The sequence below is a fragment of the Aethalodelphis obliquidens genome, unplaced genomic scaffold (assembly GCF_003676395.1).
Source record: "Aethalodelphis obliquidens isolate GAN/ISIS:26980383/991018 unplaced genomic scaffold, ASM367639v1 scaffold3, whole genome shotgun sequence".
Taxonomy (NCBI): Eukaryota; Metazoa; Chordata; class Mammalia; order Artiodactyla; family Delphinidae; genus Aethalodelphis; species Aethalodelphis obliquidens.
The window spans coordinates 66,549,546-66,576,667 of NW_020837947.1; the positions used below are offsets into that span (position 1 = coordinate 66,549,546).

Below are 27,122 nucleotides of genomic sequence, written 5' to 3' on the forward strand. Positions count from 1 at the left end.
CCCGGCGGAAGGTTGGCCTCCGGGCGGCCCTGGGTGAGAGGAAGACGACCTGGGCGCTGCTCGCTCTTTCAGATCTCGGAGCGGGCTTCCCGGGGCCGGCGAAGTGGCCCACGGCCGCGCCGCCCTCCCGCCACGAAGCGACTGCCACGTCAGGACAACTTCACAAAACCGGGGAGAGGGCGGGTGACGCAGGCAGGGCAGCCGCGCCAGCGTTGGACCCGCGGCCAGACGAGGACGCTGACCTCCAGCCCGGGCCCCCGCTTCAGCGACACCCGGGCCGGCGCCGGCGCCTGCCCAGCCCTCAGGGAGGCGGGGGAGCAGCGGAGGAGGCGGCGCTACCGCGGAGCCCGCGCCACTGCGGAGCCCGCGCCTCGCCCGTGCCTTCCCGCCCCGCCTGCAGTCCTGGCCAGGGCTGGGCGGCGTCCCCGGAGGTTCCTGGGCCAGGTCCGGTCGGTCCGAGCCGCGCTGAGACCCGGGCGGCAGCGGCGCGGAGAGGTGGCGGCATCGGCGGCGGCGAGCCGGGAGGCCGGAGCCGGGACAGCGACCCGCCATGGAGACCCGCTACAACCTGAAGAGTCCGGGTGAGCGGGGCTGCAGGCTGGGCGCGGTGCCGCACTGTGGGCGGGAGGGAGGAGTGACCCCGTACTCCAGGGCCCCGCGCCGTCGTCCCCTCGCGTCGGCCGCCGCTCGCGGCCCCGCTCCCGGTTTCGCGCTCTACGCGAGCCCGCCGCCTGCCGGGCTGGTGCAGGCCGCGCAGCAGGGCTGCCGAGCGGGCACCAAACCTGGGGACTCCCCTCGGCACCGCGACTGCCCTGCCCTCATTTTCGTAGCGTAGAGCTGGGTTATCAACTCATCCCCGAGCACAGGTGTAAAGGTGATGGCTCTGGGTAATAGTGATCATCAGCCCCTCGCCCTACCTGCGCCTTGAACACCGTCGTTAGCCCTTCTCCGTCACCGCCACCGGACTTTTATTAGCTGCTTGACCCACTCGCATTTGAGGATTTAGTTTAAACGTTCTGTTTGCAGCATTTGGGGCGAATAGAATTACAGACATAAAGGAAATGTTCTGGACCATACCAGTTAACCAAAAAGCTACGAAAACTAGTTGAGCCGTGTACTTTAGAGCTAACCATGATTTTTGCCATACTGACTAGTATGATGTATGTCTATGTTCAGTCATAGAAACTTCTCTTTCTGTATTTAATGCCCGTGCTTCAGTCACAGAAGCAGCCAAACGATCCTAGCCTCAAATTCTTTTCTGATGTATCATAAAGATGCACGAAAAGTAAGCGGCTCTCTCAGATTAAGACAGGCTTGAAATGAATCTTTGTGTTCTATAGATGGTATTCGAGCTGTACCTTGATAAATTTGTTAGGAGGCAGAAGCTCCACACTTTAGCTCTAAATGATAATCCTAGGATGTTAGTGATGGTTTGACCAACCCTTGCTAGTTCTTTTTTTCCTTCCAAAGAAGCAGTTTCTCAGTAAGAATCAGCAAGATTAGCATGCTCGTGGAAAGAGCTAATTGTGGATCCTTGATTTTTTAAAATAACTTAAAAACGTACAAAGAATCCAGAAAAGCCTGAGGATAGTGATTGAACAGAGCTTTGTTAACCAGAGTGCTGTCAGGCTAAGACACGTTCTTAGGTAACTAAGTTTACAGAATTGGTCATAACATTTGGGGAGGCAAAGACTTTTAAAAAAATCTGGCAAAGGCCATGGGCTCTCCAAGAAATACATTTATAGATTCAATTTCAGTGGATTCACAATCCCTGCCCCCAGCCCATCTCCTAAGAACACCAGGAAAAAAAAAAAAAAAAAGGAGATCAAAGAGAAAGAGGGAAAGAAAAGCTTAGTTTTAAGATTAGATGGTAGAATGACTAGATTGTTAAGATTGTGCTAGACTTTAATAAACTATGTAGGTAAAATGTAGGGTGACTCCTTGGTCACATGGTATCAAGTTCCTTGAGACAGCTGAGGTACTTAGTGGGATGTCCAGAGAATAATGAAAATGTACAATTGTACAATAGTGCAATTTGGAATGGAGGATTGGTAGGTCCCAAGAGATTGTTGTCAGAGGACCTTGCTCAGTTTTGTTAGGTTATCATACCTGAGATTGTGGTAAGCATTTAAAATTCTCCAGAATGTTGTATGTTTCTATACTATATGACCTACTTGTCATCTGGCCGAACTTGGGTAGACATGTTTCTACTGTGTAATAAATTGCTTCCTCTTTTTGGTTTCATTTCCTCAAAGGTAGTGCTGCTATTCTAAAAATGAAAAAAAATTTTTAAACCTTTTTTGGTCATTGTACAGATTATTTAGAGTTCATGGAAAAGGTAAATTAGATGAGATATGGGACTTATTGAATAAGTGCAGGAGGCCTAGTGCAAATGTTTCCTTCCTTTGTTTTATTGTCTTGTAACATTTCGTAGGGTAATGCATGTGTGAAAGGAAGTGTTTAAAAACACTGCACAATGTAAGAGATATAACACTTTTTCTCTCTATCTGATGTGGAGCTGTCTTAGAGGTATGGATGGGGCAATTAAGTTAAGACAGTACAAATAACTGGTTAAAGGCCAGTGTGTTAGCATATGGATAGTAAATTTGTTCATTTTATAGATGGGAAAACATTTTTTTAAATATCTTTATTGGAGTATAATTGCTTTACAATGGAAAACATATTTTTTTACAATCTTTCTGGAATGGACCTCTGGCTGTGTGCAGAGCTCTGTGTGGAACCACTTCATAAGCCTCTGGCTAGCGTATCAGTACTTGCCTCTGCATCAGACTCCCTGATCTCTTTTTGGGTCCGTTCTGGCCAAAGTCGCAGGATATCAGAGTACGAAGTAGGGAGACATATGTGTAATGAACCTCCTGTGGCAGATTTCTTTGGAAGAGCCCTATGGGTTGCGTTCAGCAGGTGATTGGCAGGCATATAAGAGATTGGTGTAAAGGCACCTACTACCTCCATCAGAAACCTAGCAGTTATTCTATCCATGCCCAGATGTTTACTGCCCCTTCACACTAATCATTCTCAAGCTTTAATGTCCAATTTAAACCCTTCTCCTAGGCTGTAGATACATAGAACTTACTGGTGATTTAACATCTTTACCCGAATTTCCCACAGACCAAAAAAATCTCTCCTAGGTATAAAAACCCAAAACCAAACTAATCAGTTTTCTCTCCTCCCCCAAGCTTGCCCCTCACCCTAATATTCCTAACCCAGGGTTTGACAGCCACCCAGGAATCCACTGGCGTCGTCTTTGATCTCTTGGTCTACTCCTTTACTCCACGCTCTACCCTGAAACACACACAAATGCATGCATTTTCACGCAGGTGCCAATACACACAGTCACATATATCTAATCCTTCGCTGTTGTCACCAGATCAATTAAAACAAAACAAAAACTGATTAGGTCACTCCTCAAATTGAAAACATTTCAGTAGCTTCCTGATAGCTGTGGATTAAGTTCAAAGTAAACTGTTTAGCTTGCCCTCCTCACCAGCCTCGTCTCCTATCACTCCTGTGCTCCTTTGCATTTTTACCATCTACCCATTTTGCCTGAGTGATTCTCCAGATGGAGCAGCTCTTCTCACCTATATGCCTTGGTCCCTGTTGGAACCTCTGCTTGGAATGCCTTCCCTTTTATCCATTTGAACTTCCTATTAATTCTTCAAGCTTCTTTAAGGTTCTGCCTTGTCCAGCTCCCATAGGCAGACTAAGGTAGTCCCTATATTTGTGCATACTTGGTCAATATTTGTGTTGTAATTGTTTTCATGTCTTTCTCTCTCACTACAAGCTTTTTGAAGACAAGAAGCAGGTCTTAGTCATTCTTCTATCTCCATGGCTCAGATATTTAAATTGAATGGATACCTTTGCAGGGTCTTTGTGGGCAGAAACATGAGTCCTTAAGTATTTGCTTAAGTGCCTTCACTATGGGAGCAGGAAGATGTGGTTGGGGAGCATGACGTTGGATTCACATCCTCGATAACCTGGAGATGGATGATATCAAGATATTCATTGATACTTTCCAAGAGAGACAGATGCATGAGAGACAGGGACGTGTAAAAGACCCCTTTAGCTGGAGCTTTGTCTCAAAGCCCAGTGAGCTACCTGGGCATGTGAAGAGCGCTAATGGGAGGCCCTTAGAGCCTAGAGTTTGGATCCAGAGTGATCATGTGGCCTCCATGAAAAGGAAGAACGAGGGCAGGCATGCAGGCGCTCCCCACCCTCCTTCTCTTTCCTGGCACATCTTGTCTTACCATGGTTGGAGAGTTCCACTGATAACCTTGCAAAGAGATAAGAGAGGAGCTGGAGTGGAAGAAGTTTCCTCACTATCCGTGTGGTAGCAAGAGATGGAGTATCAGGAGAGGCAGACTATGCTCTAGCCCTAGTTTCCAGGTGGTACTTTGAATCTTGACTATTCCATAGCAGTGATATTTCTTTTGGGGAGCTAGGGAGCCATGTCATGTGGCCAACTACATATACTTATGGCCTGGATTTGAACCAGGGAGAATCATTGAGAGGGCCTTAAATCTCAGTCCATTTCTGACCTGGGGAAGAGGAAGGGGTGAAAAGGAAAGAATTATGTGACAAAATTATTGACTTTCATTTGACAGATATGAACATTGAGGCAGAATAAGATTATAAGTGACTTGTTCAAGGATTTAGAGCTACAAAATATCAGAGCCATATTTTTAAAAATTTATTTATTTATTTATTTTTGGCTGCATCGGGTCTTCATTGCTACGTGTGGGCTTTCTCTAGTTGCAGCACGCAGGCTTCTCATTGTCGTGGCTTCTCTTGTTGTGGAGCACGGGCTCTAGGTGCGCAGGCTTTGGTAGTTGTGGCACGTGGGCTCAGTAGTTGTGGCTTGCAGGCTCTAGAGCACGGGCTCAGTAGTTGTGGCTTGCGGGCTCTAGAGCACAGGGTCAGTAGTTGTGGCGCACGGGCTTAGTTGCACTGCGGCATGTGGGATCTTCCCAGACCAGGGGTTGAACCTGTGTCCCCTGCATTGGCAGGTGGATTCTTAACCACTGTGCCACCAGGGAAGTCCCCAGAGCCAGAATTTTAATGCAGGTCTAATTCCAGAGTCCACGTTCTTTTTCACAAAGGTGTTCATAGTATATGTTGTTTCAGAAAAAATAGATTATAAAAACACTAGAATAATCTTACGTTATGTTTGGCTTTGTACTTTGTCTCTCACATGGTATGTGCCTGTGTGGCCCGTGGACTAATAAAATCAACTTGTGTAGTGGTTGAGCCAATGATTGTTCCTTTAAATTCTTTCCTGTAGCAATTCCGACCCTTTCATACATCTCTCATAATATCCGTTGGGTGTTTATTTTCCTCTGTTGAACGGAGCTGAGTGACGAAGAGGCAGAGAAAATGTGGTAATGTTATGGAATGGCATAAAATCTGACCTCTTCTGCTTAATCATTTTGCAGCCTGCTGATGAGGGATAAAGAAAAAACAGTCTTCCTGGCATCTTTGATTGCTGACAGCAGTAATCAAGTTAAACTAATTAACTTCATAACAACTTCCATGATTTTATTTATATCTAATTATATTCTTAGTGATATTTTTACACGGCTCTAAAACAGGGGCTTTCAGTTCTTTTTCCGTGGGCCCCTTAGGTAGAATGGGCGGATGGGGGTAAATAGCCTGAAGGCCCTTCCATGCTGGCTCTGCTGTTATGTTTTACCTATTGAGGTTCTCCTTAAACTTTTCTTTGAACAAAGGATTTTATCTCATTATCAAATAAATTTGAGTTTTGTTTTTTTTTTTGCGGTACGCGGGCCTCTCACTGTTGTGGCCTCTCCCGTTGCGGAGCACAGGCTCCGGACGCGCAGGCTCAGCGGCCATGGCTCACGGGCCCAGCTGCTCCGCGGCATGTGGGATCCTCCCAGACTGGGGCACGAACGCGTGTCCCCTGCATCGGCAGGCGGGCGGACTCTCAACCACTGCGCTACCAGGGAAGCCCCCTGCTTTTTTTTTTTTGACCACGCTGTGCGGCTTGCAGGATCTTAGCTCCCTGAAGCCGTGCCCCCTGCAGTGGAAGCACGGAGTCCTAACCACTGGATCTCCAGGAAAGTCCCCCAAACCACTGCATTTTAATCAGATCTTTGGAAAGAGTTTTGTTGGGGGGAAGATAGTAAAATTCATTTCAGCTAATATTTGAGTGCTTACTGTGTGCTAAGCCTTGAGGAGACTGCAGTGAAGTAAATGTTGTTGAGCAGGAAGGACAGGTGTTAATCACAAGTGAGATGAACTTTATGAAAGAAAAATTACAGGGTGTTAAGAGGACTTAGAGCAAGGGGACTCAAGCCAGTATCCAGGGCAGTGGTTTCCAAACGAAATAACTTAGAGAGCATTCCTGCGCTCCACTCTCCTGCCAGGACTCCTCAAGGATTTTTATTTGTCCAAATGGAAATCTCTAGTCGCTCCTCTGAGAGTGGACAAAGGAAGGTGTCAGGGAGACCTTCCTGAGTAAATTTCATAAAGGTCTGGTGGGAGCCAGACTCAATGATGAAGTGGGGGAAGGGAGGAGGAACAGCAGTGCAAGCTGAGGAATTGCTATGTAGGAAGGAAGGTCTGAAGTAGAGAGAAAGTGAACTGTGTGCGAAGAATTGAACAAAGCCTAGTTAGTGTCTGGAACTTGGCGGGAGATCGTGTCTCAGTATATATGTGCGTGTTTCTAATATAGCATTCATTTATCATGCTGATTTGTATTGACTCCTCCCCCCAGCCTATAAGCTCCTTGATAACAGACGCTATATTTTATTTTGGTTGTAGCTATAGCATCTAGTATGAACTTAATGAATATTTGCTAATCAGATGAACAAATTCTCTGTGTCAGAGATGGGAAAGAATATTAATAGTTATGGAATAGGGTAGTGACTTTAGAGTTTTTTTCCAGCTTAGGAACCCTTGATTAAAATGAAATTTTATGCAAAAAGTCCTGACACATACCGAACTGTTTGGTTGTAGTGTGTGAGAGTTGCTTCTCAGTTAACCTCTACCCGTAACGTTCCAACCTGTGCCACCACAAATTTACTTTTATTGTTTCCTCTGCTTATTCATACCGAGCTGGGTAATTCCTACTGTCTTTCTTTTGGATGTCAGTACCTGACCCCTTTTCTCTTCTGTCTGCTCTCAGGTTAGGTGCCCAGCTGGTGCACACCTCTCTCATAGCATGTATTGAACTGTGTCCGTTGGTTCTCTAGCAGAGTTTTGTAGAGCCTTGGGCCATCTGGTGTTTCCGTGGCTTTGCTCTCCTGCATCCTACACCAGTATCCTGACATTTTTTTAGCACCTAAAGCTTGAGGGCGAGGGGGCTGGAATCAAAGGATTGACCTTTGTGAACCAATAGGGGAGGAAAGAGGGTACAGATACACATAGGATTGTAAACTGTCATAAGCTATTAATAGTCATTGATCACGGGGCTAAAAGTCTGTGCCATTAACTGAAAGAGGCGGAAGAGAATTGAGAGTAAATAGGTGTGAGATAGTCTTGGACTTGTTGGAGGGGGTTGGGTGGAGGCTTCCTGGAGAAATGTAGGAACACAGGGTGGCATTGTGTCCCAGTGGAGATTGTTGTTAATAACTCTATAATGGCATCAATGTGCCCGTCTCTGACTTTTTAAACCCCCTTCAGTAATACTCAGCTGTTTGGGTATAGACTCCAGATAAAAAGATGGTTGGGGGACTTCCCTGGTAGCGCAGTGGTAAAGAATCCTCCTTCCAATTCAGGGGACACGGGTTTGATCCCTGGTCGGGCAACTAAGATGCCACAGCCGGCGGGGCAGCTAAGCCCGTGGGCCACAACTACTGAGCTCCGTCTCAATGAGAGTCCGCGCGTGGCAAACTACAGAGCCCACATGCCCTGGAGCCCATGCGCCACAACGAAGAGCCTGTGTGTGGCCACTAAGACCCGACACAGACAAAAAAAAAACAAGCCATAAATAAAATAAATATTAAAAAGAAAAAGAAGATGGTTGAGTTGACTCAGTTAGAATTAAATTTTGTCAGGGGAACATGAAAGAGGAACTCCTAAGAGCCAAAAGTGTGGATGAAGAGGGAAGTGAATATAGGTATAGGTGGGGTGAAGAATGTTATGGCGTCAGTGGATTGGAGGTTTTAATTAAGCCGAAGAATCATTTCAAAAAGGAATTCAGCTAGGGCTATAGAGATTCATTGACCTCTGGGGACAGTGCCATTAAGTTAATGCAAGATAGTGGGTAGAAAGTCCCACGAGGTTGAGGATATAGGGGTTTACTGTTCATGAGCATGAGTTCCAGAGGCCACGTTTTTGTTAAATATTTTAACAAGGTAGAGTTGGACTGCCTGTGTTGGAATCCTAGCTCTGTCATTTGTCAGCTGTGTGACCTTGGACGTGTTATATAATTTCTCCATGTCTCAGTTTCTTCATCTGGAAAATGGGGTTAAAAATCGCACCTATCTCATAGAGTTGTTTTGAGGATTACATGAATTAATATTTGAGTGCTACCATATAGGAAGTATATATAAGTACTTACTAAATAAAAATAGTGACTTTATGAGACTTCCCTATATATAATTTAACGTGTAACTCTTCTAGTGCCTAGCTACCATTTCCTCCCCACCATTATTACTATTATCCCATAATTAAATGATATGCTCTGTTGAACAAGTCCTCTACACATTTTTTGTTGAAGTAGAAACTTTTTCATTAGGTTTGTAAATCTGTGCTAATCACTTAGAAAAGTAAATTTTAAATGTCTCTATCTTGTGAATTTTATTTTAGCCGTTAAACGTTTAATGAAAGAAGCAGCAGAATTGAAAGATCCAACAGATCATTATCATGCACAGCCTTTAGAGGTTAGTTTCTATCTCTGTCTTCTACATATGTATTTTAATACTTTAATATTTTAAATAAGTTTCTTAAAATTATTTTTTCATTGCTTTGAGTCATTACAGATGTGTTTGATATGCTTTATTGATATATTTTATTCCCTATAGTTCCTGAGTTTTTTGGGTTTTTTTTTACTTTTTTTTAACCATTAAAAAAAATTGAAGTATAGTTAATTTATAATGTGTTAGTTTCAGGTGTACACTGAGTATTTCTATTAGCCATTCAGAATCAGACATTTTAGAAGAAGCAGATTTCTGGTCTCTATAAAGTGGGCCTCAGATACTAAATTAATTTTAGGTCTTCCCTCAGGAGGGAAAGTGGAAAGAACTCCAGACTCTACAGGTGGAAGACTTAGCCCCTTGAAGGGTCTCTACAGCTAGTTTGGGCTTTTTGTATGAACATCTCTACCTCTCTTCAGTCTTCCCATCTGTGAAAGGAGGGTATTTAAATGTGCCCAATCTGGTTTTCATGGTAATAGTGAGAATAAGATGTGATAATATGTGCAAGCATTTTGCAAACTATGAAGTACGTGGTTAACTGTAAGATGATGTTAACAGCCTATGTGTTAATATTACTGACCACTTACTAAAGAGCTTTTAGGCATCTATGAGGGATAATTTTTAAAGGTTTGCTAAAACAATCTAAATTTATAGTAAATTATTTGATTATATAAATAATAATTATCACTAATTAGGATATAAGGATTAATTTACAGTTTAATTAAGTCTATAATCTTTTTTTAGATCAAATGATTTTTTAACTAATTAATTAATTAGATCTCCATCCAGAAAACAATCAGGCATGAACTCAGAATAAATATCTTTTCAGACATACCAGAACACAAACTTTCTTCCTTGTGTTCCTTTCAGAGGCACATAGTTGACAGTAAACCACATCAAAATAATGCAAAAACCAAAAAAAACAAACAACAAGAAATAAATACAGAGGAAGATTGAGATTCCAGTAAACCTAGAAGACACTCAAGTGATGAATTTTGGAATGTGTCAAGAAAGCAATTAGTCCAGATTAAAACTTCAGGACTCCAGAAGAGATTTTCAGAGAAAATAGATGGAGCTAAAGTAATAGGAAATATGTAAATCTATAATCTTATTTATGAATATATAACAATGCTCAGATGTTTTAAAATGCATTTGTTTAAAAACATTTTAGCTCTTATGGGACATGAAAACTAGATTTAATAGCTTTTATTTATAACTTTTATACTTGAGACATTGTGTGCATTAGAAACTGTTCTAGCAGTATTATAAAACGTTAATTTTTCGCACCCATGTTTCTAATACTCACTGATAAAAAAAATCCAACTTTTTAATGTTCTTGATTCCTTGTTGGTTGTTGTTTTTGTCCAGGATAACCTTTTTGAGTGGCACTTCACAGTTAGAGGGCCCCCAGATTCAGATTTTGATGGAGGAGTTTATCATGGACGAATAGTACTGCCACCAGAGTATCCCATGAAACCACCAAGCATTATTCTTCTAACGGTAAGAATTCTTGACTTTTTGGAATGCTTCTGGTGTAACTCTTCCTGGTGGCTGTAAAGTGTGTATGCATACTCATTTTCATTAAGAAATAAAGTGGACCATTATTATTATAACTTTGCTTTTGGAGATCAGACCTTGGACTGTATTTTTTTCTGGAAAAAAATTCTTAGGAAGTTGAAGCATCTGAGAAGTACTCATGATACTAATTGCCATAGTGTGGTTGTTAGGATTCAGTGAATTAATGTATGCAAAGTGCTAGGCTGGCACATGGTAAGTACTCAATAAAGGGTAGTTACTGTTATTGTACCTCTTAATCACGTTATCTCCTTCAGTTTCTCACGTTTCTTATGCTTTGTTCTTGAGTTTCCTCATCTTTACGTGCAGCTCTTAGAATAAGAACTGACACAGTCCTCAATAAATGTTAGCTATGTTATTACTATTTATTTATATCTTAGAATTTCTCTCCATCTTCACATATTTTATCTCCATGTAAAGGAAAGCTGTTGATCCAGTTTTCTCTTTGGTTTCCTGGGACAGTATTCCATCAGTAAATTCCTCTCTTAAGTGTTAAGGTTTTCTTCCTTCATTTCCTTTCATTTATGTGTGTTTAATTATCCCCTAACCTTGAAAGAAGCAAAAATAAAACACAAAAACCTTCCCATATCTCTGCTACCACTTTAAGCTGCAGTTATTTTTCTCTTCTGATAACCTTCAAGGCATGCTAACTCTAGTTTAGCCTGTTGTGTTCTGGTTCCCACACATAGCACCCTGTTTAAACAGGCTTAAGACACCAGTCTCAGAGACCGGTTTGAGAAATCTCACCACCTCTTCTCAGTCTTCATCCTATTCCATCTAAGTTTAAGTTAAACATCTGATACACATGGGGTTAGCAAATGGTAAAAGAAAAGATATTCATTATCACCAAATTAATGTTGCTTTTACCTATATTGTTTGGTGTAGTGGAAAGAGCATTAGTTTTAGAACCAATAGCCCTGGATTCTGGCCAGTGCGGTTTCCATTACACCACGGGCAGGTTACATAAGCTCTTTGAAATTCAGTTTTCTCATTTGTCAAAAGGGATGTGTATGGTAAATATAATCACACTATAAAGTTCCTGGCATATAGAAGCTGCTTCCTAAACACTAGGTGTTGTTGAGAATTGTTAATGCTGGCAGTAGGGCTGGAGCAGGAGGCCCTGGAGGGGCCCTTCCCTTCTTTTAGTTGCTAGGTCGTGGGGAGAGCCAGGTGGTCTGAAGGGAGGGCTGGTGCGTGGGGAAACTGGTGGGGGCCAGTGGGGCAGCAGCTGTTCACTGATGATATCGTCATGTGTACTGGTTTTCAGTACTTACTCTTTCTGATTCACTTCCTCTCTTTGAAAAGTCTTCTCCAGCCTTCATTCAACAAATATTTATTAAACACGTGTCATGCACCCTGTGGGTGTGGCAGAGAATAAGTCAAATTCTCTGCCCACGTGGAACTTATATTCTAACTTCATGCCTCTTTTTCCTATCCTTCCCCTCAGTATGGATAGTCTACGAGTTCAGACTACAGCTGTTTTCTCTTATTTCTATGAAATGGTTTCAACGATCACCTCTGTGAAAGTCAGGTACCAGAAATGTATTATCTTCTTCTGATGCCAGCATGTCTGTATTTCTGCCTGCCTGCCGGACATCATCAGTAGCTCTTCTGCCAAGACAAAACTGAAATCATTCTCTCTCGTGTTTCACTTCTGTGTTCCTGTATGAAATTGCATCATCCTTCTGAGAATCACTCCCATCTCAGAGCCTTCCTCCCCCGTATCTAGTTTCTTCTCTTTTAGATCCTTCCCAGAGTCTAGCACCATACTAGACACAGAGGAGGATATCAGGACATCTTTATATGTCAGTTATTTAGATGTCACTTGTGCAACTCAGTTTCACAAAGCTGCTACAACTTCTAAAAACAGCTTTTATTATTCATTCAGAATCCAGCAAATATTTGTGGAGTATCTGTAAGAGGACAAAAATCTGTATCCCCTTGGAGGTTCCATCCTTTTAAAATTCTCTAAAAAATTATCTTTAAAAGTTCTTTATGTATAAAATATATTTATACTTTAAAGTATAAAACATTAAACACACACATGTATAACATTTAAAATACCTTATTTATTCCTAAGGCTAATGGACGATTTGAAGTAGGCAAGAAAATCTGTTTGAGCATCTCGGGACATCATCCTGAAACTTGGCAGCCGTCATGGAGTAGTGAGTATTTAAAGTGAATATAAATCTTATATAACTTTAGTCAATTCATAATAATAATGTATAATACTCTCCTGAGGTTGAAGCTGTTTTGGATAAATAATTTGATATTATTGAATAAATGATAAAATTCTTTTCCTTGTCTAGATTTTTGCATCATTTTAACACAATCCCCTACTTGTACCTCTTCAGTGAAACCCTATGAGTCTTTTCTTTTTCTCTTTCCAGAGTAAACCCAGTTCCTTTTACAGAGCAACTTAGATTGATGTTTACTTTTTATTTCAGTAAGAACAGCATTATTAGCCATCATTGGGTTTATGCCAACAAAAGGAGAGGGAGCCATAGGTTCTCTAGATTACACACCTGAGGAAAGAAGAACCCTTGCGAAAAAGTAAGTTTTGCATTTCCTTATTTGTTACGATCTGAATACTGTTCTGGATAATGGCTACTAGGAGCTAGGCTCTGTCTCTTTGTGACTCACCTTGGTTCTACAGGATCTAGTCTTAGTTTTGCTATTTCAGAAATTCAGTTGTATCAATTTCCCCAGGGGCGACCAGACTTTAAAGAATTTGTTTCATGCTATCTAGTTTTAAAAAGTAGTTGATAATATCAACCTACAATGAGCGATACCTTCTAGAAGATAGTACTGGTCATTTATCTCCACTTGGGCAGTTTTACAGATGGAAAAGAGCCAGAGTAATGATATGTATGTAGCTTTCCACAAAAGTTTAAGAACTCCTTGAAGGCAGGGAGGGAATCCATTTTATCATCTTTGTATCTGTAGCATCTGCCACATAGCAAGTGCTCATTAAATGATCTGGAATAAAGCAAAGATTTTCTTTATCAAGTTGTAGTTTCCCAGTGGTATTGCCTTCTTGGTTTTTTTCAAGTACATTCTGTCTGTATAACCCAGATTAGTCATTAGATTCAGAGTAGCCTCTCCTTTGAGTAGTGCTAAAACTAATTCTTGATTTTTTTTTTTTTTTTTTTTGCGGTACGCAGGCCTCTCACTGTTGTGGCCTCTCCCGTTGTGGAGCACAGGCTCCGGATGCGCAGGCTCAGTGGCCATGGCGCACGGGCCCAGCCGCTCCGCGGCATGTGGGGTCCTCCCGGACTGGGGCACGAACCCGCGTCCCCTGCATCGGCAGGCGGACTCCCAACCACTGCGCCACCAGGGAAGCCCTAATTCTTGATTTTGATCATTGTCCTGTTCTGGACTTTGCTGCCTACCACCTTTCAGACCTATTATGTTAATTAAATTATAGTATATCTTACCCTAGCACAGCCCAGAATTGGCCCTCCATAGATGTTTGTTAAATCAGATAGACTTTAGCCTCGGGAAGATTTGATACACTCCCTGTTTTATCAGCAACTTTTCTTTCTAAACCTTATTCCCAAGTTTGGTATATACCTTACAGCTACTATTCACAAACTATAATATGTACTTGGAGTACATAGCATTTGTTTTGATTTCCTATGTCGACTTTCTATCTTGATACTTCCATCCAGTTCATTTCATATACAAGGTAAAAAAAAAAAAAACCAAAAAACTTTTTGTTTAGACGTCTCACTCTATATATTCTAGGTTCTTAGTCTGTGATACAGGCTTTCTAAAACATGATTTTGCATTCAACCATGGTAGCATACTGTCCTTGTGGATAAACTAATACTAATATATTAAAAATAAACTTTCTCCTTTAAACTTCATCTGACTTCTCAGTTAAAAGTGAACACATTTTAAGGTAAATAATTTGGATACAACTGATTCTCAAAGGATATGGACAGCAATGCTACTTCTATTGAAACAAAAAACATTCATCAATAAACACTAAATTAGGGCTTCCCTGGTGGCGCAGTGGTTGAGAGTCCGCCTGCCGATGCAGGGGACACGGGTTCGTGCCCCGGTCCAGGAAGATCCCACATGCCGCGCAGCGGCTGGGCCCGTGAGCCATGGCTGCTGAGCCTGCGCGTCCGGAGCCTGTGCTCCGCAACGGGAGAGGCCACAACAGTGAGAGGCCTGCGTACCGCAAAAAAACCCGAAAAAAACACTAAATTAACACAACTTTTACATATATTTTGTCTACATGAAGTTATAAATAGTATATTCTTCAAGATCTAAGACTCTTATTTTGTTGAACTAGAAGTAGGACAAAGTAGTTTTTTTAAAAGTTCAGCAATGTAACAATATATATTTCTGCATATTATACACATTTACTTCCAGTCATACAAAGAAGAAAATAAAAACATACAGAAACAAATTAATATTAGGAAATAGTCTAGTTAGCAGGCTTATTTTGAGCCTCTACTTATTATAATGAATGATGAATTTCAGTGTCTGGATTTTCCACAAGTTCTCTGATCTTTCAAGTTGTACTACTATTTTGATGAGTAGGGTTTGTGAGTTTTTCCTTGGAAATGTCTGTAAATTCTATTTTATTTTATTAAAAAAAATTTGTTTTTATTTGGTTGCACCGCACGGCTTGTGGGATCTTAGTTCCCCTACCAGGGATCAAACCCGGGCCCACAGCAGTGAAAGTGCCAAGTCTTAACCACTGGACTGCCAGGGAATTCCCGATTTGAGCTTTGAAATGAACTTTTTACATAGACTTAACATAGGCTTGTTATGTGTGATCTTGAGGACAGTGTAGTTAAACAATTTATATGTTTTGTCTTACAGATCTAAAGCTTACTTTATTTAGGCAGTATGTTAGGGAAAAAAATGAAATCTAAGCCCTAGTTTGTGTTGTTTTTAAATTTCAGATTGTTAAAATTGAGGTATAATTGACATGGGTTTTTTTAAAAAACAGTTTAACTTGTGTATTTGTCTCAGAACTATAATTATTGCCAAAATTGTCTAATTTGCATGTAGATGAGTGTGATACGGCATTGTTGAGGGATCTTTTAAATTTAATCATTCAGTATTTGACTGTCTTGGATTAACTTTCAAGTATTTGATTTATACCCATCAAAAAATTACTTCTTACCAGATCACAAGATTTCTGTTGTGAGGGATGTGGCTTTGCCATGAAGGATGTCCTGTTGCCTTTAAAATCTGGAGGCGATTCAAGTCAGGCTGACCAAGAAGCCAAGGAACTGGCTAGACAAATCAGTTTCAAGGTACTCTAAATTTGTAAATAAATTCTAATTCTGTAGCCCTTTTGTTTATTGCCAACTTTTGGACAGAAAGTAAAGCAATGTAGTTCTGTCTCACTGAGATTTTTACAAATAATTTTTTCTCATTATAAAACTAATAATATATATTCACAGAAGCAGCATTATTATTATAGCATAGTAATGGTTAAAACCTAGACTCTGGTATACTGTGCCAGGGTTCAAATCTCAGCTTTGCTGCTTATTGTTAGTAGGACATCAGGCATATTACTTACATTGTACCTTTTTCTCATCTGTGAATAATAATGGTACTTGTAGGATTCTTACGAGAATTGAGTTGATGCTCATTTAAATGTATTGCATTTAGAACTGTCTCTGGTGCTTAATAAATTTTAAACTATTATTATAGAAAATATAGATAAACAATAAGAAGAAAATAACAGTCATGCATAATCCCATCCCCAAGAAATAGCTGTTATTAATATTTTGACATGTCTCTCATCCTTTTGCTCTGCATATAATTCCTTCCGGAATTTAATTTTTAGCTCCATCAAAAAAAGTCAACCTGCCTTAAGCAACATGCTGCCTCCTCCCTTTTCTCCCCTCTCTACATCTTGTATATCCTCCCGTGTCCAGTTCTTGGGAGAAATTTTCCCTTCTGTTTTACTGCGGTGCCTGGAAGAGGAGGTGGTTAATAAATGTTGGTTATTTTCTTCCTTCTGAGGATTCCTATTGTGCTTAACATTACTTCTCTGAAAATCTTAGGGCCAGATGTCTTTTGTACATCAGAATTTCAGATTTTAGGAATATTAAACCTATACTAACATCCATAGTGGGATCTAGGGCAGCACCCCATAATCAAATCTATTAATATCTCATCAGCAAACCTGGGAATATTTACAGTAATGTGCGATCGAGACTGTTCATAGCCTCACATGTCAGACTTTGCCTGAAAAACTACAAAAATCTTTAGTTTTTAGAGCTTTTTGGAGTGGATCGTGAACCAGAAGTGTTAGTTTTGTTCCTCACCAAGTAACGGCTCCTTGAGAATAGGTATTGTCTACTCTTCCTAAAATATCTAGCACAGTATTGGACACGAATGAATGCTCAGAGCTTAACTGACTAGTTGATATTAAAGTACTAATTAAAATAAATCCAGGAGAGGACTTAGTAGGTTGTGGGTTATTCTGTACATCTCCTCTTGTGACACTGCTCTTGGGTGTATCTTTTTTTTGTAGGCAGAAGTCAATTCATCTGGAAAGACTATCACTGAGTCGGACTTAAACCACTCTTTTTCACTAAACGATTTACAGGATGATATACCTACAACATTCCAGGGTGCTACAGCAAGTACATCGGTATGGCTCTTGTCTTTTATATCTATATCTATATCTATACCACTGTCATTATTTGCAGTAGAAGAGGCGATATCTAGATGAAATATCTGAATATTTTGGTCCTCCTAACAGTTGGGTTCTAGCCTAGCTCTCCCTCTAGTGAATTATAGTATCTTGGTTTTTTTTGTTGTTGTTGTTGTTTTTTGCGGTACGCGGGCCTCTCACTGTTGTGGCCTCTCCCGTTGCGGAGCAACAGGCTCCGGACGCGCAGGCTCAGTGGCCATGGCTCACGGGCCCAGCCGCTCCGCGGCATGTGGATCTTCCCGGACCGGGGCACAAACCCATGTCCCCTGCATTGGCAGGCAGACTCTCAACCACTGCGCCACCAGGGAAGCCCGAATTATAATATCTTAAGCAAGTTATTCATATCTTCTGAGCCTTCTTTTTTGTTAAATGGGGCTGGACTAAACAAATTTTAGGTCCTATTGTCCTTCCAGAATTCTATGACTTTCCTGAAAAGTTAGTTTCAATATAGTGCTAGACTCTGAATGAAACAAAATATACATACATTAGCTGCTTTCTAAATAGGCACTCTATCTCTGGAAGGTTTATTAAGCTGCATTAAGGCACTGACTTAAAGGCATTAAGGCAGTGACTTAAAGGCCTGGAGTCAAAGATTTGCCTTAGACCATCTCTGTCCAGTACAGTAGCCACTAGCCACATGTGACTATCTAAATTTGTATTTACCTTATTCAGAATGAAACTAAATTAAAAATTCAGTTCCTTAGTCACACTGGCTACATTTCAAGTATTCAAGAGCCACATGTGGCTAGTGGCTACTGTCTTAGACAGCATAGATACGGAACATTATCATCTCAGAAAGTTCTGTTGGACGGTGCTCCCTTGTACATAGTAAGTGTCTAATAAATAATTATTGAATGAAAGATTCCACGGATGCTGTGGGTCTTATTAGTTGTGCCCTGACCTATTGTCTAAACATTAGCGGGCTTTGGTCGTTGGAGAGAGTGATTAAGAAACTGTGACTGGACTGTTGCTAAATAATTAAGATTATGGGGGAAAACACTGACTTTCCTTTCTTTTTTTAAATTTTTTAATAAATTTATTTATTTATTTTTGGCTGCATTGGGTCTTCATTGCTGTGCATGGGCTTCCTCTAGTTGTGGTGAGCAGACACTACTCTTCCTTGCGGTGTACGGGTTTCTCTTGTTGTGGAGCACGGACTCTAGGCATGTGGGCTTCAGTAGTTGTGGCACACGGGCTCAGTAGTTGTGGCTCACGGGCTCTAGAGCGCGGGCTCAGTAGTTGTGGCGCATGGACGTAGTTGCTCTGCAGCATGTGGGATCTTCCTGGAGCAGGGCTCGAACCCGTGTCCCCTGTGTTGGCAGGCGGATTCTTAACCACTGCACCACCAGGGAAGTCCCTCCTTCCTATATATAAGAGAGGAACTGTCTTTTTCGTAACAGATTGTTTGGTTGAGTAGCCACATCTTTCCCCCCTGTCCACTTTATAGAGGATTTTAAAGGGTCAGGAAAATTGAAATAGAAGCTGGGCAAACACAGATTTTCCTTTTACTCAGGAATACTTATTATAAAGTGGGACTGAGTGATCTTCTCCCATTCAGAGAGTGAGATGGGCAGAAAGAAGTGGATTGGAGAAAGCAGGGGAGAGGGTGCTCTAAAGGAAGTTTTTGGGGGACTGGAGATGGAAGTATAAGAAAAAAGTGCATGCTAAGAGTTAAATCATTTTTACGTGTTGCCTATGTAATTTCATGAATTACAGAGATATAGTGAATTAATTTTAGTCAGTAAATGTTTTAGCTTGCAGTACTTTAAAAAAATTCAGGGCTTCCCTGGTGGCGCAGTGGTTGAGAGTCTGCCTGCCGATGCAGGGGGTGCGGGTTCGTGCCCCGGTCTGGGAGAATCCCACATGCCGCGGAGCGGCTGGGCCCGTGAGCCATGGCCGCTGAGCCTGCGCGTCCGGAGCCTGTGCTCCGCGACGGGAGAGGCCACGACAGTGAGAGGCCCGCGTACCGCAAAAAAAAAAAAAATTCAGATTACTTTTCACCTTTAGAATTCTAATCATTATTTATTTATTGGCTGCGTTGGGTCTTCCGTTGCTGTGCGTGGGCTTTCTCTAGTTGCGGCGAGCGGGGGCTACTCTTTGTTGCGGCAAGCGGGGGCTACTCGTCGTTTCGGTGTGAGGGCTTCTCATTGCAGTGGCTTCTCTTGCTGTGGAGCACAGGCTCTAGGCATGCAGGCTTCAGTAGTTGTGGCACGTAGGCTTAGTAGTTGTGGCTCGCAGGCTCTAGAGCGCAGGCTTAGTAGTTGTGGCACACGGGCTTAGTTGCTCTGCGGCATGTGGGATCTTCCTGGACCAGGGCTCGAACCCGTGCCCTCTGCATTGGCAGGCGGATTCTTAACCACTGCGCCACCAGGGAAGCCCTCTAATTTTTTTTTATATCATAAATAGTTTTTTTTTAAATAGAACCATCCTATTACAGACAGGAGGAGGGTAGTAATCATTTTTCACCTATAAGGACAGTCTCCTAATACTTGTGATGTATTTAAATCTGTCTTTAGTCTATTTTAAATCTATGTCAAGTCTCCTGTTGCATATTCCAATTATACTTATTCCAGTTGTAATTTATTTTATAATTAGTTATTTATTGTCTATCTCCCTTCCCAGAATGTAGGCTCCTTGAGGATCAGGGCTGTCTTTCTACTGCACGATATCCCTAGTGCTTGGCATAGTGCCTTGTATATAGTAGATGGTCAATCGGTATTTGTTGGTTGAATAAATGAATCTTAGGATTGGCACTTTAAAAAAAATACTAAAAAAATACTAGGAATACAGATAAAGAAGTCAAGAAGTTTAGTAAAAACTTCGATTGCACAAACAGTAGTTTTGTTATTGCAGTAGTCTTTTCCATTTTGATTTTTTTTCTCATTTTTTCTTCCAGTTTTATTGCAATATAATTGACATACAGCACTGTATAAGTTTAAAGGTGTACAGCATAGTGATCTGACTTACACCATGAAATGATTACCACAATAAGTTTAGTGAACATCCAATATCTCAGAGATACAAAATAAATGAAAAAAGAAAAAAATATTTCTTCCTTGTGATGAGAACTCTTAGGATTTCCTCTCTTAACAACTTTCATGCATAACAAAGAGCAGTGCTCATTCTATTAATGGTATTGTACATGACATCCCTAGTACTTATTTATCTTGTAACTGGGAATTTGTACCTTCATCCATTTCCCCTACCCCCAGGCCCATGTCTCTGGTAACCCCAAGTCGGATCTCTTTTTCTATGAGTTTGTTTGTTTTGGAAGTTTAACTTACCTACAACACTACGTTAGTTTGGTGCACAGCATCGTGATTTGATATTTCTATACATTGCAAAATGATCACCACCCATTTAGATTTTAAAGTACATAAAGCAGAACTCTTTTTCGTAGGTATAGGTAATTGATACCAATTCTGGTTAAAACAATAATTGCATACAGTTGCAAATTTAGCTCTTAACTACATTTACATACAGATTATCTCAGAGTGTGATTATATAATTTGATCACTGTGGAAGTAACTGAAACCTCATTTTGGCTGGGGATAGCTGCTTTACATGCAAGTGTAATATAAATTCACTGAGATGTTATACATCAAATCCCAGATAAGGTATGTTTTTTTAGCCTTGAGGGGGCGAGAGATTGCCCAAAGTCTAAATACAGCAGATAACATCAGGCCATCTGTTTATTTGATGCAGATTTTTTAGCTATGTAGAAATGGGAACAATACTGATGGTCGATTTATGTTTTTCCAGTCTATCAGACATTTTTCTTCTTCCCAGGGATTGAGGTTCTGAATAAGCCATTTCATTTTTTGTTAAAAAGCAAACACAAAACTCCCTCCCAGATGCTATTCTAGGTTACTATAGAAAAGCTTTTATATATAACAAGGGACTTATCTGTGACTGTGATTTTTTTATATATATTTAAATGTAATTTAATTAAATATAAACATCACATACTTTTACGTTCCCAGAAATATCACTTCATCTTAATGAAGGAAATGGAAACTATTATGACTTAAGTCTTCATTCTGTGATATGTGTGTTTGAACAAGTTTAGGCAAACAGCAGAGATTTAAAAGTCCTACCACCAAACCTCTGGCATTTTGAAAATGCTAAGGCCCACTTGATTCTCCATCTGCAGTTCAATGTGAACCACCAAAATTTAGTCCAATTAGTCCTTCAACTCCAAATAATCATACTAATAAAGTTCTGAAAAGCAGCCCTAAATAAAGTTCTGAAAAGCAGTCCTAAATAAAGTCATGACTTTTTTTGTTACCTAAATCTGGAGCCTTCAAAGGGATATATCGATAGTAATATTAATAATGACTAACATTTAATAAGCAATTGTGTATCCTAAGCACTTTATATCATTATCCTGTTTAATCTTCTCACCTACTGAACTGGATCGTATCCTTGTACAGGAGAGGGAGCTGAGTCTTAGGTTAAATGACTTGCTTAGGGTCACACATCTATGAAGTGGCGAAGCCAGCCTAGTAATGATAAGACTCCCTGTTTTAGTCAGGTATATGGGCAGGATAGTGTTCTCCCCTCAAACTAATGGAAAAAACAACATGTATAAAATCAAAGCTTTAGGATGAGTCAGTCTCTTATGCTAGTTTCTGAATTGATACTACCAGCTTGTTCTTTTATTTTCCTTAAGAACCCATTTCCCTGTAAGCCCTGAGTACTTTTGCTCTATCAGGCACTTTTGTCTGCTTGGCTGAATGGCTGGAAGAATGGGAGATTTCCCGCGGAATGTTGTAATAAGTCATTACATGACACAGTGCGGCAACATTAGACATCATAAAATGTAACAGCTTTGTGTATCTGCTCTTCAGTGAGCACCTTGCTCCTGAGCCCTGGAGTATGGAAGTCCAAGTTCATGCCCCTCTAACTCAGCATCGGCACTTTTAGTTTTAACTCAGAGTGGGTAGTTCCTTTCTGCCTCTGGGTTATGGGTCACTACATGTGAGTGCTTCCAAAGGATAGTTTTTAGAAACTCAGATTATTTAAATCTTTTAATGTTGGGGTGCTGTCAGAATTAAAATGTAATTTCTTCTGCAGGTAACTTAGATCAGCAGTTTTTCCCTATGTTTACAGTTGTTGCCAGGACAAAGCTCATTCTCTTACCTTTAAAAAAAAAAGGTATTTGAATTACATTATTAGATTCCTTTTTTTCCTAAATATTGAAAATTTCTATCATGAAAAGTATTTTCGTTCAATACTTTTTTTGTAATTACTCAATTTAAAAAGTTATTCTGAATAAAACATACATTCTTATTTTTTATTTGAAAGAATGTGTCTTGACACTATTATAATCAGCATAAAGTTGTTTTCAATATAAGAAAGACTGTTGGGTTATTAGAGGTAGAGTTAAGGTATCTATATAAATAAAGTGGAATTCATATTTTGTAGAGCTTTCTTGTCTATAGAACACATTGACGATTTTGAATCACTGGGTACCACATTGTGTTTATGCTTTGACCAAGCGTTCATTGAAACGATGGAAAGCAGTTGACATCCAGTGCTTTTCAGGGGGATACACTGAGTCTCCCCTAACCACCTCCACGTGTTTCTCAGCACATACCCAGGGCACTCTTGACAAGAGTTCATGCCTTACGTTCATAGAATAACACAGTTCAAACACACAGTAAACAGTTCTTCTAGACTTGTGTTCAATTCAGTTGACAGGGATTGTGAGAAATGATAAGCCTGGTTTGAAAACCACATCTATTTTTTATAACAATATTATTATGAAGAACATATGGTTTGAAATTATTTCCTATGTTCTGTGATTGTTGATGTAATAAGATAACACTGGGGGAAGAACACTGTTGCGAGTTGCCCTTTAGAATATAGCAAATTTTTATGTAGGAGTGGGAATCAAATTGCTTCCCTCCTTGACTCTCCTGAAAGAAGGGAGGTACCCAGATGCCTAGCAGATACTGTTTGAATTGCTGCTGGAGGAGAGTACAAAGCGATCTATGGAGAATATGGGCAAACTCTGTCCTTGTCTTATTTGTTGCTGGTAAATCCCTCCTCTACCTGGTGAGCACTCAGAATAAATTGTGTTGCTGGCTTATTCCGGGGGGTGAAGTACCAATCTCAGCATTCAGAGAATTCTTGGTAGTTTTGCCCTTAGTCATATTCAGCGCTCGGAGATTCCTCGTGCTGTTGAAGAGCCTGTATGTACGTATACAAGTGTTCTTTGCCAGTTTCAAACAAAATGTGTTAAAATTTCATAGTGTGGAGTCCAGAACACTTTAGCAGCGTCCCTTCAACAACCTGCCCAACCTGTAGCTGAGGATACCTCCATGAGCCCTCGACAGCGCCGGGCCCGGCAGCAGGGTCAGAGAAGGTCGTCTGCTTCACCAGCTGTGACCCAGGGCCGGCCACCAAGAGACCACCACACTGATCATGGCGGATCTGCTGTACTGATCGTCATCTTGACTTTGGCGTTGGCAGCTCTTATATTCCGACGGATATATCTGGCCAATGAGTACATATTTGACTTTGAGTTATAATATTGTTTCGTGTCTTAAGAGCTGTGACTCATCTACTTCATTAAACATTCTGCATTGGGTATAATCTAAGAATTGTTTACAAAAAGATTATTTTGTATTTACCCTTCATTCCTTTTTTGATCCTTATAATTCAGTATAAATAGAGCTAGACATTCAGACTGTGTCCTGCTTAGTATAAGGGACTGGAAGTCAAAGTCCCTTGTCTCTCTGTATGACCTGCTTTATAGGGAAATAACTTATTGTTGTTTCTCATGCCTCAGCTTCTCTTTATGTAAATTTGTGATACTTTTCTGTATAGCCCTTTAAACTTTTTGGATAAAAAATGGTATTTTAAGTTCCAATGAGTATTACTAGTTACTCAATACCATTTATTGAGTACTCTGTTTCTACTTAATGTAGAATGATATAGGGATAAGAGTTGAAAAAAAAGGGAAAATAAAACTCCTCAAATAGCTTGCTTAAAATGTATTCACATGAGACATACTGGAATTGCCCATTCTGTGACTGACGTTGTGTCCTAAACATTCTTCGGTGAAAGTAAACTATTTTGGTCAAACATTTCTGAGGAAATGAGATTACATCATTATTATTGGATGTTACTTGAAGAGGGAATAATGCTTTGTAACCACTTTGATATGCTGTTATCCCCTTCTCTCCAGTTCACACACAAGATTTTAAAAGAAAGAAGGAAAACAACCCTCCGTAGAGCTTTGATTTAAGGAAGGAAGGATCCAAGCCAGGAAACTGCTTGATTTTCTTCCACAAGTTAAAGGGGAGGATCTTAAGATTGGAATGTTTGCTGTACTTTGAATTGTATATCTTTTGAGTTGTATTATATGCCTAGCTTTATAATCACTATAAATTTAATTATTCCAGGAATATCATAATATTGAAATATTTCATGTACCATTTTAATATAAAAGCTCAGGGCCCATGTAACAGTGATAGAAATTAGAACTGCCCACCTAATCAAAGCCCAAGAGATAATTTTCAGTGCAAAATCAATATATCAATATATATCCATATATTTATTGATATATTGATCAATAAATCAGTATATAACTTAGTGCTAGCTAGCTCCACAGACTCTAGTAGATAATTTTATCATCATAAATAATGCCTGGTGAGAACATATAATCACAGAAAAATGTTACCTTCAGCATGTTCAAGAGCAGCGTTGAGGGCACTCTTGAGGGTATTGTTAATGAAGATTTAATTTTTAAATACAGGCAGTCCCCAGCTTTCAAATAGGTTATGCTCTAAAAGTGCATTTGTAAGTTAATTGTTTTTTTTTTGTTTGTTTTGTTACGACTCAGTGTTGTAAATCATGTTTAGGTTCTAGACAAGGCCACATTAGACAAAATCCATTAGTCCATAATGTATCTTGAATACTTAGGGGAATGGTATTTATAAAGTCCTTATGTAGCTTTAACTAACTGAAATTATGGACAAGATAGAAACAATTTGTAAAATGATTTTAAAGGCAAATTTAATTTTTACTCCTGCTCTGATAGGATTTTGGTTCTATGAACTATCTGACACAATTTGTTTTCATCTTATAGCCAGTTATGTCTGCATCTAAAATAAGAACGTATTGTATACTACTATATAATACACAGTTTTCTTAAATTTTAATAAATTGGCATTTTTAAAGTGTTTACAGATTGTTTCTCTTATATCTACAGCTGAAGTTGGTAAAGTCTAAAAGGCCCAAGGACTTTATGAAGACCTCGTATGTCAGGAAAATTATAGGTTACCATTTTATACCTTTATTGCCATGAGAAAGTACATTCTGAAGTCTTGGTTTGGAATGTAAAATATTAGAAATACTGGTTCAGTGGTCAGTGGTCTCCTAGCAAGAGGTCACTGACTCACGGGGGAAGACCAGGTAATGTTATCACCTGAGAAGAAGGAAATCCTCATTCTCTCAGCCTATCCTGAGGTTAATCGTGTGCTAGGAACAATCTTCCTCTCCATCACACTGAGCCAGCCTCGATCTATGTGATCTCGTTGCATGTTTCCGTGGTGTGTCTATACTTTAAAACTGATTAAGCCAAGAAGATTTCACGTTCTACAGATCTTCCTCTATCTGAGTTGCCTCTCTTCTTTCACCCATCAACAGCCAGGCCATCTCCTTCTTTGTGCTGTTTTTTTTTGTTTGTTTTTTTTTAAGCACCTGATACACGTATCTGAAAGTGGCATATCTTTTGCTTCTTCCCTTTCAGCTCATATTGCTACCTGAAACTCCTTAAGTTGTTGATCTGGCCCCCATTGTGGGGTTAATGAACAAAACTGGCCTTTGGAGCCATTCTTACATCCCGATAAAGGGCCTCTTCAGAAAACTATTATTTTTAAAGCCCCAGTTTAACCCCTTATTGACAGCATAAGGCCAAAACCGGACGTGTGATCTGGTAGGTAAAGGCTTAGGACTCCTTCAACCCTCAGGTTTAGGTAACTCATGGCTTTTCCTTTGACCGACATAGCACATATCAAGGTGGTTAAAATAGCATATGCTTGAAAAGATAAATAATGTCTGTTTCACCTGCAACTGTTTAAACCAATGAAACCTTTCAGATTTTATGTATCATGGGGCTTTTATGTAGCACTTTATATTTTCATGCTGCTTATAGTTTTATTCTACTGAAATAAATTTCATCAAAATTCTCAACTACTTTTTTTAAAAAACCTTCAAAAATTGTTTATTATTTTGACTATGAAAACATAAAATTTCCTATTTCAGGAGAGTAAGAAATCGTTTTGTTCTTTTGGGCTGTGAATAAACTTTCTGGTCCTTCAAGACCTCCCATTCTTATAGAGCAGAATCAGTAAACAGGCAGACCTCACACAATTGGACGTCGTTGTTCAGAAACCTAGGCTGAAGTACTGAAAAACTAATATTGTTTTATTACTTGCAAAGAAGTATATGAAAGGTGAATGCATTTAGTGAACCTGAGTTTTAACAAAGAAAAATGTGTATGTTAACATGTGTACTCTGGGAATTCCCTGGAGGTTCAGTGGTTAGGACTCTGCGCTTTCACTGCCCAGGGCCTGGGTTCAATCCCTGGTCAGGGAACTAAGATCCTGCAAGCTGTGCGGTGCAGCCAAAAAAAAAAAGTGTACTCTTAACAGGCATTGTGGGAGGCTGTAATTGCTCCAAAGCTATTTGCAGTGCCTCTTTAAAAGTTGCCTTCAGAACTAGTTTGAGCTGCTTAATAAAACCAGTGACTTTATTCATACCTGCTTTTGAGTTCTTTATGTCATTTGGTCTTATCTCCTGTTCATCGTACCTCCTTGAATATTCTCTTGCATTTTTCCACTTCTCTTCATGCTCACTGCCACTGCCCTAATTAGCCATCATCTCTCAACTAGTGCAATTATCTCTAACAAGTCTCCATTCCTGCCCCACTCTGCACACTGCAGCTG

At 40.2% G+C, this 27,122-nt stretch overlaps 1 protein-coding gene across 1 annotated transcript; it reads left to right on the forward strand.

Moving 5' to 3' along the window:
* UBE2J1 (ubiquitin conjugating enzyme E2 J1) lies at positions 1-26,933 on the forward strand. Its single transcript, XM_027090601.1, has 8 exons — positions 1-581; positions 8,788-8,861; positions 10,263-10,394; positions 12,550-12,634; positions 12,917-13,022; positions 15,619-15,748; positions 16,981-17,100; positions 23,421-26,933. Exons 1-8 carry the CDS (start codon positions 551-553, stop codon positions 23,697-23,699), a joined length of 957 nt encoding a protein of 318 aa, XP_026946402.1. The 5' UTR covers positions 1-550; the 3' UTR covers positions 23,700-26,933.
* Positions 26,934-27,122: the final 189 nt, after the last annotated feature.